Source organism: Stegodyphus dumicola, chromosome 8, assembly GCF_044657685.1.
Source record: "Stegodyphus dumicola isolate Sdum_Otavi_A_Nest chromosome 8, ASM4465768v1".
In the NCBI taxonomy this organism is placed as follows: Eukaryota; Metazoa; Arthropoda; class Arachnida; order Araneae; family Eresidae; genus Stegodyphus; species Stegodyphus dumicola.
The window spans coordinates 110,216,174-110,230,340 of record NC_140775.1 but is presented as its reverse complement, the minus strand read 5'-3'; the positions used below and the strand labels follow the sequence as shown (position 1 = coordinate 110,230,340).

At 33.2% G+C, this 14,167-nt stretch overlaps 1 protein-coding gene across 3 annotated transcripts in view; it reads left to right on the top strand.

The window, feature by feature from the left end:
- The window catches only part of LOC118184871 (deoxyribodipyrimidine photo-lyase-like), a 93,890-nt gene that overhangs the window by 57,150 nt on the left and 22,573 nt on the right, over positions 1 to 14,167 (top strand). For all 3 annotated transcript variants that reach the window (XM_085822263.1, XM_085822264.1, XM_085822265.1), the window contains 3 exons: positions 397 to 549; positions 653 to 774; positions 2,112 to 2,271. In XM_085822263.1, coding sequence (XP_085678389.1) covers positions 397 to 549; positions 653 to 774; positions 2,112 to 2,271 — 435 coding nt within the window. The remainder of the gene's footprint in view (positions 1 to 396; positions 550 to 652; positions 775 to 2,111; positions 2,272 to 14,167) is intronic.

Below are 14,167 nucleotides of genomic sequence, written 5' to 3'. Positions count from 1 at the left end.
TTACACGCTATACATGAAAATGTGAATGACACTTTAAGAATAAACAGAAACAAACAGAGATGTTATCATCATGCGATGATTTGTAGGTACTTTATTTTTTACCATGATATTTTCGACAACGATGTTTTCAAACTGCGAAGTTTTTGAACCACTTTATTTTCGACCACGATATTTTCTACCACTATGTTTTAGAACTCGATGTTTTCTCTTTACTTTATTTTGTCCCACGATCTTTTGTACCGCGACGCTTTCGCCTTGCGTTGTTTTCTCCAAGATGTTTTTGTCCACCATGTTTTCTAGCTGTAATCAAATTTTATTGGTGCAGTTTTTGATAATCGAATTTATTCTTAAATTTCTGAAACTGTTCATAATTCCCTTTTATTTGTATAATTTCAGGTCAGATTTCGATACAAAGAAGTATTCTAGTTGTTCTTAAGTACAAGAGTAAATATCCTGCATCAGTAGATGCATTTGTTGAAGAAGCAGTAATTCGTAGGGAGCTTGCTGATAACTTTTGCTATTATAATTCAAAATATGATGAAGTGGAGGGTATGTACTTTAAATTAATTGCCTTTAAGTAATTAAAATATGTTTTATAAGTTAAATATTTACATAATTTGAAAATATAGTTTTCCTTCTAATTTCACATAAGGTGCATATGATTGGGCTAAAAAGACATTAAAAGATCATTCAAAAGATAAGCGAGAATATTTGTATTCGAAGGAAAAATTGGAAGATGCAAAAACTCATGATCCTCTATGGAATGCAGCTCAGGTATTGTTAATATATATAATTAACTGATTTAAATTTGAATTATTTTTCCCAAAAATTATCAGTTATACTCTCTGACTTTCTGTTGCAAAAAAAATATATGCTTTTGCCGCAAATAGAGCGACTGATCAGTGAATTGGGATGCATTTATACATGGCTGAATTTGCCTGCCCAGCATGTCCCAAATATGTTTGATGAACGACAGGTCTGGAAACCTGGCAAGCCGGTCAAGGTCGTTAACAAATCAAACACATTCTTGGGAAAGTCGTGCTTGAATTCTTGGGAAATAAATTCTTGGAAATAAATTCTTGGGAAAGCTGAGTATTGTCCTGCTGGAAAACAGAACCTGGATGACCTGCTAGAATAGGCAGTACGATTGGCTGCAAAATGTCCTCAAAGTACGTGTGAGCAGTTAGAGTACCTTGCAGCACGACTAACGGTGAATAGCTGTCCAAGCTCATTACTCCCCAGACTGTAACACTGTATGTTCTGGATATGTGTCGCTCGATAATAAATTGTACATTAGACCACTGTCTTCTCTGTCTTGAAACATGTATGTGGCAATTATGATTTGTCGCTGAAAATTTGATTTCTCCAATCGAACGCTTTTCAGCTTGAGCGAGAGTGGCAGCATGCAAGATGATACTTATGGTGCAATGTCAATGGTAAGTTTCTTCATGGATATTGAGTGTCACCTAGTCTTCGTGAATCGTATCCCTAGATATCATAAGATCCCTGTGAGTTGGCAAATGGTGTTGAATCGATGATAGCATAACTGTTGGTGCAAATGTAGAAGCTCTTCTAATTTCACAATCATCTTGTATATTTGGTGGCCCAGGGATGCCCCTAGCCAGTACGTCGACTGACTATACTTTTGCTGAACCACTGGTTCCAACAGCAGATAACTACCATATCGCTTCAACCAATATGCTGGCCAGTCCATCAGTTCGACCAACCAGTCTCTTTTAGCCCTATGACACGACTCCTGTCAAAGTCTGACAACTTTTCATAATACAGTCGAGTGTGTCTTAAAGGCATCTTTTGTTACAATGTCGTGTATCCAAGCCATCAGTGTGGTTGTAAATGCTCATCATTCTCCAAAAGTGCCCTTTTACATTCTACCAGCTGTGCACTTCAGACACACATTGTATCACTGCACAATGCTGGTTTGTGCTACTAGTTGAATCATTTACATAACTCATCAAACCACATTTGCATGCCATGTTTCGAAGTCATGGCTCAATTTTTTCTGGCTGCATACATTCTTTTTGCAACAGATTGAATTTAATGAGTTGATCAAATTGGTCTTAGACCATTGAAATCTTATACTGGTATTACAGAGACAATTGATTGTGGAAGGGAAAATGCATGGATTCTTGCGGATGTATTGGGCAAAGAAAATTTTAGAGTGGACTCAAAGTCCTGAAGAAGCACTGGAGATAGCGATATATCTCAATGATAAATATTCATTGGATGGGCGTGATCCAAATGGTTATGTGGGTAAGTTATAATTGTACTATAACATTGTAAAAAATTGGAATCTAAAATATGTTAGTAGTATAAATTCAGTAATAAACTTTCAGACATGGAAGAAAATGTTAGTGGTAAAACATGAATATCAGAAGTATAACACATCTGTAAAATGTTTAGGATGAGGTAAAATAAGATTTTTTTGTTATTTAATCTTAATTAAATATCTTAAAATCATGTGACTGATGTTTAAGAAATGCAAATTTTTTTGTTAAATGTGTTGTGTTTTTTAGTTAGGGAAAAACTAATAGAAAAAAGAGAAGCACATCACTTTAAAATTTAAAATGAGGTGAATTCAGCCTTGTGTTGCAGTTGGTTTTACAGAATTGTATGCATTCTAAAGTAATTTAATATATTAGAAGAAAAGCATACATATCATTTATAATAAGGGTTTTAACAAAAGTTTCCCGTCACTGTAAATATCGTCTGCAGAAACAGTTAATGTTGGCGTGTTTAATCATATTTTGTCAAACGAGTTTTGGCATTTGAAAGAAAGAGCCTTGCTTTAGAACACTGTGTAATGAAATATGTAAAAAAAATATCGTTATCATTAACTACAAGGTGTCTGAAATCGTTATCATTAAGTACAAGGCATATGAAATGGAACTATGATGCTACCAGATTAGAACCATCATTTTGTCCGTCTTTTGTATAGCTTTAGGTACTAATGTATCATATGACACTGTGAAGACTTGGTACTGAAAGTTCAAAAATAAGGACTATGGCATTAAGAAGCAGAGTGCTCTGGCCGGCCTTTTGATCTTGATGAAGCCCGCCTGTGAGAACTTGTAGAAGAAGATCAGTATGCAACCACTCAAGAACTTGCTAACGATTTACATGTTAGTACTATGTCCATTATTCATGCTGTGCATGACATAAACTTGACATACAAGTTCAATCGCTGGGTGCGGCATGAGTTGACTCAAGCAGATAAGGACAAACATGTTCGAACCTGCACAAATCTGCTAAATATGAACGCAAGGCCAAAATTCTGGACCGAATCATTACTTGCGATGAAAAGTAGATTTACTTCAACAATACAGGCCGAAAAGGGGGTTGTCTACACCCGGTCAACCTGTTCGCAGCATTGCAAAGCACAATTTGACTAACAAAAAGATCATGGTTTGTATCTGGTGGGATTGCCGAGGTATTATCCTCAAAGATTATCTAGAAAATGGTAAAACCCTCAACAGTAAATTGTACAGTGAGGTACCAGTCCATGTTGATGTTATTATTAAGGAGAAATGTCAAACAGAGTTCCAGCAGAAAAGGGTAATGTTCCATTAAGGTATCAGTGTCAGTAGTGGGTGCAGCCTGACCCGCCTAACCAAACAAGTTGGTCTTATGGTCATGACAGGCCACGCCCATTTCAACAAAGGAAAAAATGAAATGTAAAATATATAAATGAAAATAATCATGTGTTAATTATAATTATAAATATAAAAGTGAAGGAAAAAGAACAAATACAAACATTTAGACAAGTGCAGACGTCAAAGACAAAAACAAACAAAAAAACCCACGAACAACAAACACAAACAATGGTAACAACAAATTAATAAAATAGACCAAATAGTGACGGCAGTAAAAAGCAAAAATCATATACTGATTGCCACTGCCCGGCGCTCACCGTTAATAATTTTCATCACAGATTTACATAATTGTGCAAAATCTTTGTAACATAAAAAGGGATTTTCAAAATCAATATTTTTATTGTTTCTTAAGCTATTGAAGTAGGGACAGACCTCGAAAAAATGCTTAGCATCACCAAACAGACCACGTAATTTACATTTATAGTTGTTTTGTATTTTAAACCTGGCGAGGTGTCCCAGGAAACGCCCTTGTCCGGTCAGAAACTGGTTAACTTCAAAATCATTGAAGATAATATTCTTTTTCTTAGTATTTTTCTAAGTGTTTCAAATATCGAGTTTTCCTTTTAGAAGTATTCCATTGTAACTGCCATTACTTAAAATAATACTTTTTTTAACCCTGAACATAAGGCGTCCCCGAAACACTTCCTCAGGCAGCCTCTTTTGCAAGCACATCCGCTCTCTCGTTACCGAACATTCCGATATGGGCTTTAACCCAGCCAAACTTAATCTTAAAAGATAAGGATAGTTTTTGGTAAAGATCTTTAATATCGATAAGCAGACCATTATTATTTTCTGCATTATAAAGTGCATTTAAGCAAGAAATGCAATCTGTAAAAATATAAAAGTTAGAATTTCTTGCAAAATTGCTTTTCATATCCATTTAAGGGCATAGAGCATGGCGATGAACTCAGCTTGATAAACAGAGTTATATTTTTTAAGGCCCAATTTATAGTAATAGATCTCAGTATCAAAATAATATACAACAAAAGTCGAGCCCACCCTGCCCTCGTAACCTGATCCTTCAGCAAAAATTTGGTATTCCATTAAACAAGGACAATAAATATAATTGATTGAAATACGGTTTGCCGGATGGATCAGATGTACATTAAAGACAGAAAAGGAATCAGCAAAAATTGGGATTTCATCATAGTTAAATAAGTCTGAAAGTTTCTTAATATAGCTTTATCGTAATAAAACTTGTAGATTATCAAGAGACGCAGGGTGCCTGCCAGGATGCAAAGCACTTCACTCGAAACTGTGTGGAAACAACGGGTGAGCGCAGAAGCCAACTCCGCTGAATGGTATTGAGTTTCATACATAAATGTTGTAACTCCCCCGCTCTGCAACCCCAAGCCTTAATTCCATACTTAACAATGGTTATAAAAACATTAGTACAGTAAAAAGTCTTTAATCCGGACTCGTCGGGACTTCGGTGATTCCGGATTATAGATCATCAGTTTAAATCTGGTAAAATGGCATGCAGAAATCATAAAATTAAAAATATGAAGCCATAATTTATGAAATAAAGAGCAATTATGATCTAAAGGGTATCAAAATTTACAAAAAAAAGCTTAATATTTATTTGTTTACTTTATTAAACATTTCTTTCAATGTAAATTTTTTAAATTGCTTCGTTTTATGTGCTAATACTTTCTCTTTAATTCTATAAACAGACATAATTTCTTGTTCAGTTACAATGTTCTGCTGTTCAAGTCCTGTAATTGCTGTACCGAGAATACCGACTAACTTGTCAATCGAAATTTTTTCGTTTTCACTAACCTCTCTGTCACTTTCTTCATGCCTTTACCTATTTTTTGAAGCAATTCCAATTTTGTTTGATGGACATCGAAACATGCTTTCGCTTTGTAGATCCTTTGGCAGCTCCAGAATCGGAAACTCTTTTTGACGTAATCGAAAGCTTGAACTTTCGATTACGTCATAACATTTTATAAAATTGCTCTAACAGTCTGCAAAAAATAATAAGCCAGATCCAATTAGAAGATTAAGGAACAACGCAATCTGGAACATTAACTGAAATAGGTAATTAGATAATTTTAGCCTAGCTTATACCGTCCGTTATACATAAACATAGACTCCAACTACTACGGATTCTCCGTAGTTTCTACGGAAATTCATGAAAAAGTACGAGCTACAAAAAGTATGGAAAAAACTACGGATTTTACAGAAACAAGAGCAGGAGAACCGGTACGCAAAACGAAACCAACTAATTCATCCGATGATTGGCTGAATACTCGTGTTATCATATATCACGTGTTGAGTGCTTTCCTAGTTTTGAAGAATTAGCCAATCGTAGATCAGTAACTCCAACCGTTAACGACTTATCAATAGTTCCACCCAATTGTCTGTCTCCCAGGTTCCTCGCTGATGCGTGTTTAGGCTGCATTCGGCTGCATTGTGTAGTTTACGGCGAGAGCTTAGCGTGTGTCTTGTGAACTGTGAATCAGGTGAAAGATTTTTAATCATAATGCTGCCTCGAACGAAGAAGCCAAAATTATCAAAGCAGAAGTTTAAAGATTCATATTCTTCAGAATTTCCATGCATTAAAGTGTCCGAAATTTCTGTGAATCACGCACACTGCAGTGTATGCAACAAAGACTTCTCAGTTGCTCATGGCGGAAAAGATGACTGTAAACGGCATGTGTTTTCTCAAAAGCATATAGAACTTGGCACTGTAAAATCTAAAGAAATAACAAATTTCTTAATAAAAGATGATGAAACAGATCCTATAAAAGCCGAATGCTATTTTGTTCGTTTTTTAATTGAACATAATCTACCGCTTTCTGTTTCGGATCATTCCAAAGAGCTTTTCAAAGCAATGTTTCCGGATTCTGCCATAGCAAAAAAATTTAGCTGCGGTCATACCAAAACTGCTGCTATTGTGAAAAACGCTTGCAGAAAATACTGTTGCTGATATTATAAAATCAGTGTGCAGTACATCATTTTCTCTAAGTACTGATGGAAGTAATGATAACAATGATAACAAACTGTACCCATTGGTTATAACATACTACAGTAAAGAAAAGGGAGTGATAATTACTTCATTGATTTCTATTTTAGAATGCACGAATAATACAGGAGAAGGTATTTTTAATTGTATAAATGAAAACTTTAAAAACAAAGGTTTAGAATGGAAAAATTGCTTATCATTTTCTTCAGATAATGCTAGTAATATGATTGGAAAGTTTAAAGGTGTAGCATCATTTATCAAAATGCATCAACCAAGTATAATCACCTGAGGTTGTCCGTGCCACTTCTTGCATATAGCTGCAAAAAAAGCTACTGAAAAATTAATTGACTCAGAAATTGAAATGTTGATAATAGATATATATTTTTACTTAGAGAAAAGTTCGAAACGGAAGCATAGCTTCAAAGTTGCTCAACAAATTTTGGGACAGAATGCAAAATCTCATAAAATTTTGAAATATTGCAGTACGAGATGGTTGTCTCTTTTAGAATCTATAACAAGGATTTTAGAACAGTGGGATGCTGTGATAAATTTTTTTGGAGATAAACCAGATACCAGATAACAGTGGGAATGAAGGAAAGAGATTGCAAAACATTAAAAAAATTTTACAGTCACCGACCACCAAATTGTACTTGTTATTTTTGAAAAATACTTTGCCTTTGTTTATAACAGTAAATATTAATTTGCAACAACAAGCTCCTTATATACATAAATTGAGAAGAGAACTTTTTGAACTTTTAATGAATTTATTTGTTAGATTCGTAAAACCATCAGTAATTTCTAAAGAAAATGAAGATGTTACTCTAACGTCTATTCCATTTCAGAAGTATAGTAAACAAAAAGAAAATGAAAATTTAGTGATTGGTGCGGAAACAAGACTATATTTAAAAAATGCCAAGTTGAATGAAAGTGAAGTGAAATCATTTTTCAATTCTGTGCGAGCTTTTTTTGTAACTGCATGTTCATATATAATTGATAAATTTCCACTGAGTGATCCATTTCTAAAACATGCTGAAGTTGCTGACATCAACTTGAGAACTGAAGTCTCATTTTCATCAGTTCTTTACTTGATGAATACTTTTCCATCCATTATTGATGAAAAATGTCTTAATCAAGTAGAAATTGAATTTTCCATGTATCAAGTAGATGATTTGAAAGAAATTGTAGATTTGCGTATTGATATAGCATGGGGAGAAATTGCCAAATTAAAAAATATGAATGGGTGTATTAAATACAAAGTATTGCCTTCTGGAATGCTTGCTGTCTTAATAATACCTCATTCAAATGCAGCTTGCGAAAGAATTTTTTCTATTGTTAAAAAAAATCAGACGGAATTTCGACCAAATTTAGGTCTTAAAACTCTTGAAGCAGTTTTGATTGAAAAAATAAATATGCAGGCAAATGAAGAACTGTGTTATAAAAAAACATTCTCAAAATCAGAACTTAAGCTTGCTAAGCATGCTACATATAAATCTTTGCATTCATAAATCATGCGTATTTTGTTTAATACTTATATGTATCATTCTTGGTTATTTAAATTTTATTTCCCTGTAGAAATCATATCCAGAATAAAGATATGATTTATAGCTTCTGATTTTTTCTATGATTAGTAGTGATTTGAAGTACTTTTTATTAGTGAATGCTTGAGGAGTTAAAAGAAAATTTCTAATTAAATGTGCATATAATTTACAAGGTATATTTTTAATTATTCAGTTTTATATGTATATGGATTTTAAATGTAATAAAATTGATTACAATTAATTATTAATTTAAAATTAATGAATGGTTAATTACAACATACGCTATGCGCACATTTTCAAAGTTGTAAAAATGTCGTTCGCGCGTTGACTACTGACAAGGTTTGCTGAAGGTTGGAGTCTATGCATTAAACGCGCATGCATAAACGTATTATGCGCATGCGTAAATGCAGAAAGTTTGTAGCTTTGAGGTCCAGATTATGGACATCCGGATTAAAGACTTTGTACTGTATAAAGAAGTCTTAAAATATCGTTTCTTTTATTCAAAATATTGGATGGGTAATTTCTTTTGTAAAAATTTAAAATTAGATCAGTTTGTTTTTGGATATAATTAAGATGATAATTAAAATTGAGTTTTAAATCCAAATAAACACATAAATATTTAAATTCTTGATTGATTTTCAAAGTTTTACAATCTAGGGGGTCGAACGTGGTGAGCGGACATAGGAACAAATAAAATTTAGTTTGGGCAGCATTTGATTTCATTTGCTCCTCAGAGCACCATTGATTAAAAATTTTAATAGTGTTATTAAATTTATTTTCAACTTTTTCTAAGGATTCAGCTGTAATTGGGAAAACCAAATCGTCCACATAAGCAACCATGTCGACCCCCGAATTAAATTCTGTCTTTAAAAAATTATCGACTATGAGGCCCCAGAACAGAGGAGCACTACAAGATCCTTGTCGACAACCTTTGAAAATACTTCTTTTAATTTCAGTCATGTTATTCGGTTTATAGATTATAATCCTATCATTGAAAAAATCCCTAATGAGTCCGAAACTATTTGAGCTAATACCAATATTACACAAGGAGGACAGGAGAGAAGGCCAAGAAACGGCATCAAAGGCACCGGAAATATTGACGGAGACCACCGCGACGTGTAAATTAGGTTTATTATATCTTATAAAATCAACCACCCGGTAGAGAGCACCCTCTGTTAACCTACCAGGGACAAAACCAAACTGTCTTTCTGAAATTAAGTTATTGATAAATAAATGGTGATAAATCCTTTTTTAATCAACTTATCAAGAGTTTTAGCAAAAACTTTCAATAAACAAATAGGTCGAGAATGGTGCTCTTCCTTCAGTATCAAAACAATCTTAAACATTTTCCAAGCATTAGGAAATATGTGGAATTCTAAACATTTATTAAACAGTGTTAAAAGAAAACCAGGGAAGAAATCAAAAACTATTTTAAGAAAAGTCGGGGTGATCCCGTCAAGACCTGGTACACTCCTTAATCGAATCGTGGAAATAACAGAAATGAGTTCGGACCTAGTGAACTGTTTTCCTCATAGCCAGCATAATCATCAAAGCAAATTGCGTTATCACAAAAACCAAAATCAAGAGCATTATCCAATATATTTTCGTAATAAAGTTGAGGATTCAAAAAACCACTTGCCGAGTAAAAAATATGTTTCTTATCTTAGTAGTAGCATTTTTAAAAGGTTTGTCGTAATAATTTAAAATTTTTTTAAATTGAATGTATTTAAACTCACGTTTAGATTTACAAATTAGTGTTCTGTATAATGCAGGTTCCCTCTTGTATTCAATTTTTCTCTTAATTCTTTCTTCGCAATCAAGATCCCTGACCCAAGATCTGGACCTCATAGCATGGACTTTCCTACGAGTACGAGGCCGTCCATCATTCCACCAAGTGGCTAAAGATTTATTTTTTTTTCTTAGATTTTAAAAGTTTTTTCATCTTTGAAGTCAAAAACTCTTCCAGATCAAAAACAAAGTTATTTAATCTTTTTTTAGAGTCAATATTTCCAAGAAGATATTCAAATTTCCTAATTTCTTTTTTTAGTTTATTACAAAAAGAATGAATTCACGTGCTATCAGCTGAAATAACATAGCAATTAGAACTCAAAATTTTAATTTTTCTAATATCAGTCAAAATAAAATGATGATCGCTGTGTGATTCTTCATCAAGAATATCAAGCTGAATATCAAACTGATTCAAGGAGGAGGATCCGATTACAAGATCGGTCCACCCCTGTCCAACCGAGAAAACAAATGTAGGAGGGGAATTCAGCTCATTAAAAAAAATCAAGTTCATTTGAATTATAAAATTAAGAGTTAACAGTCCCTGGGAATCGTTCAATCCAGCCCCCCTCCAATTTGCATTAAAATCACCACAAATAAAAAATTATCAAAAAGACTAACAATCCCTTCCAGTTTCAATAAGTGTGGGTTAGGGTCCTCGGCGGCCAAGAAGTAGACCAAAATTACAACAAGATCAAACCCCTTGCCGTAAATACGTACTGCCACTATAGTATCTTCCACAAGGATTATCAAAAAATTAATAGAGCTATATGGAAAAAAAATTGGCGGCTCTCCCGCATTTCCTGATAACTGCTCTCCAATTCTCTGGTAGTAAAGCATGGAACACCCGAATCAAATAAGGTTTCTGGATTAATAAAATATCAATCTTTCTTTAAATTAAATTTTCGACCATCGGAAGCTGACAAGCAGCGATACTTGGTGTTCCATTATGGTAATGCACATGTGTCTGCATTCTCCGGCTGGAGTCTGTATGGACACAAATGGAATCTTTTGCTATACTCACCATACATCGCCCCGACATCGTTCCTTCGGACTTCTACCTTTTTTCACACCTGCAGCTACATCTTTCTGGTGCTATCTTCCATTCTGTACAGGATGTCCGAAATATGGTTGACTTGTTTTTGAACTTGCGACCACGAAGTTTCTGGACCGAAGGCTTTGAAAAACTACCAAACATTGGCAGAAAATCATAGATTTGGGTGGTGATTACTATCCGCACTAAAGGGTACTGCTTTCATGTTTTTCCCCCTAACTTTATTAAGAACGTTTTTTATCGGAAAACTTTATTGCAACTAGATAATTTCAAAGGAGGCATGCATATACTTTGAGGGAAGTGAATATTCTACACCATTCTGCTGTTACTTAAACAGAAAAATATATAAATAATAATAATACAAAAAAATTCTTGCTCCGTCTATTGAGTAGAATAAAAAAGACAGGACTGAAGGTAATAAAATAAGGCTTTTAAGTGTTTTAAAAGGGAAAGAATGGGATTGGGAAAAAGTTATTAAATTTTGATAAATGTAGACAATGAGAAATTAATTGCTTAATAGATGATACTTTCTTTTCATTTTATACATTTAATTAATGCATTTCCAGAAAAATAGCTCAGTGTTTTTTTTTTTTTTTTTCTGAAGAAGAATAATTTGTTTTAATAATATATTTTTAGCAAAATGCTGCAGAATTATTTTGTTTCTTGAAGAAGAACCTGTTCAGATTTCCTTTGAATGCTTAAAACAGTTCTGTAAAACCACTATTAACTTGTGGATGAAATTTATCCTTATTTTACCAAAATATTAGTCTAGAAAATTATTTTTCTCAATCCTAGCCATAACAAACCAACTATTATTTTAAAGCGTGTAATTATTAGGGAAAGAATTTTAAGGTGTGGCACCTTTCATAAAGCATAGTTTTTTTACAGTGACAATTTAAGTACATGCATCAGGAAACCGAATAAAGCAAATCAAGCACTTTTTTTGGGGGAGGGTAGGCAATTTTTAGCACCTTTTACTTTTTTAAAATCTCATATGAATTTTACCACAGCTGCAATTGTTCCTGAAGTAATGTAGATAAATATTGTAAAAGGAATTGCAAAGCAAATCTCTTTATATCATATGTTAATTCTAAGAATTGAAAAATCTGAGGTCATTCACTGAATTCAGTGCAGATTTTTTACCGTGATATTAGTCCAGTCAGGATTTCTAAACTAAGAAATAAATAATTTGGCATTGGCATTCAAATAATTTCATGGCAAGTATACAAAAAAGTCAGTTTTGGTTAAGAGCACTTTGAGAAAAAGTTACATAAAGCTTATTTGTAAGAATGTTGTTTTTAGGCAAATAAATCAGGTGTTTGTCAAGCAAGAAGCCAAAATCATATTGAATAATTCTGTTGATATACAAGGTGCAGATACATATGTTTCCAATGTCTAAGGAACTTTCTCTTTAAAATGTATCAAATTGAAAAGTGCTATGTACGGTAGTACGGTAATGCAATTATTCAGTGATTCTTCCACAAAATTGTGGCTGAAAAAAGCATACAGTATGAAAAAGTCAGGCTTGTAGTGAGCAGCCAAGATTTCAGCTTTCCAACATCTGAAAAACCATGTATCCAGGGTTCGTACGGTCCGTAAAAGTCCTTAGGTTTTTTTTGGAATCGATTTTTGATCCTTAAAGTCCTTAATTTCGACCAAATTCGGCAGGAGGTCCTTAATTTTAATCATTTGAAATTTCTGTCTGTTTTTGCGACTGCCACTTTGAATGTGAATTAGCATTTTGGAAAAATAGTTTTGGCGATTCATTGATAAATATAGTTATCTTTTGAATGGGTGAATAGGTTCGTGGATTATAATTTGTTCCTATTTCTAATATAAATGGTAGAATACTCAAATTTTTGAGCAAGAAGTGAAACACAAGCATTTCGAAATTATTTCATTTTTTCTCATGAAGAGCTGTTAGCTTTTGGGGATGTGAATTCTTCTATTAAACGGTTCTAAATTTGGTGATTTATCAGTATTTTGGCTATTTTAAAATCAGTTTCTATTGAAAATTTTTAATTTAAAATCTGGGAATTTTTCAACATTTTTTAAAACATTATAACATTGATAAATTATATATTAAAATAATGCTAATTGTATTGAAATGTATTCAAGAAGTAACATAAAAATGAAATTTTTTGTTTTTCTTTATCATATTATAAAGAGACATTATTTTCCAGTTTTCCAATGTTTTGAATCTAAAAAATAAACAAAGTAATAAATGCTTAAATTGCACTTTAGCAGAATTTACGAAACAATTCTTAGCAAAAGCAAAATAGCTGTGTAAGTAATTAAAAATGCCTTCATTTAAGTTTTCCCATGTAATTGTGTCAATATGCACCAGTTTTCTCTATGAAATTAATTTTACACTTTTTTCCCTGTTTTTTTTTCCCCTTCCTCCAGCATATTTGTGGCTTTTTGCTGTTACAGAGTTGGTAGGGGTAATTGTTTTTAGGATTTTAGACATTGCAACTTGGAAATTTTAGAAGAATTTGAAGGTAAGATTTATAGACCCACGAATCTAGAAGATTCCAGAAAAATGTCTTCATGGCAATAACCCATAATGGATGTATTTTACAGAAAGTTTGTAATGAACTGTAATTTACTGGAGAGTTTTCGGAAGAACAATGAAAGCATAATATTTGAATATTTTATTTCTGATACTAGAAGTCTTTTTTTAACATGTTTATCTTCCCTTTGTTTTCTCTACTTTTCACTAGAAACAAGCATGGAAAATATTAAAAATGTTTCTAATCTTATCACATGGACAGGCGTTTATAGAAAGAAATTTTTCTATTAATAAGGAAATTGAAAACTGACATTTTTTAGGATTCATCTTATATGTCTCAGTGCATCATCAGTGGCGTAGCTAGGTGGGACAAGGGGGGCATTTGTCCCTGGGCGCATATAAGCATTATGTACCACTCCACGCGTACAGGGAAAAGTCTTACTTGTGATTGGACGTACGTTTCAGATGACATCATTTTCCCTTGGCATAATGAAGTTTAGGCGGGATTCTTACGGTTTTGTTTTCGTTAAATGACACGCATTAGTGACATGGAGGCATGAAAATTATGGTTTGTTTTTTTGAAATGAAAAAATTTAGCTGCAGCGTTCTGCAGTTGGCTTACTGTTTCATGGAATAATA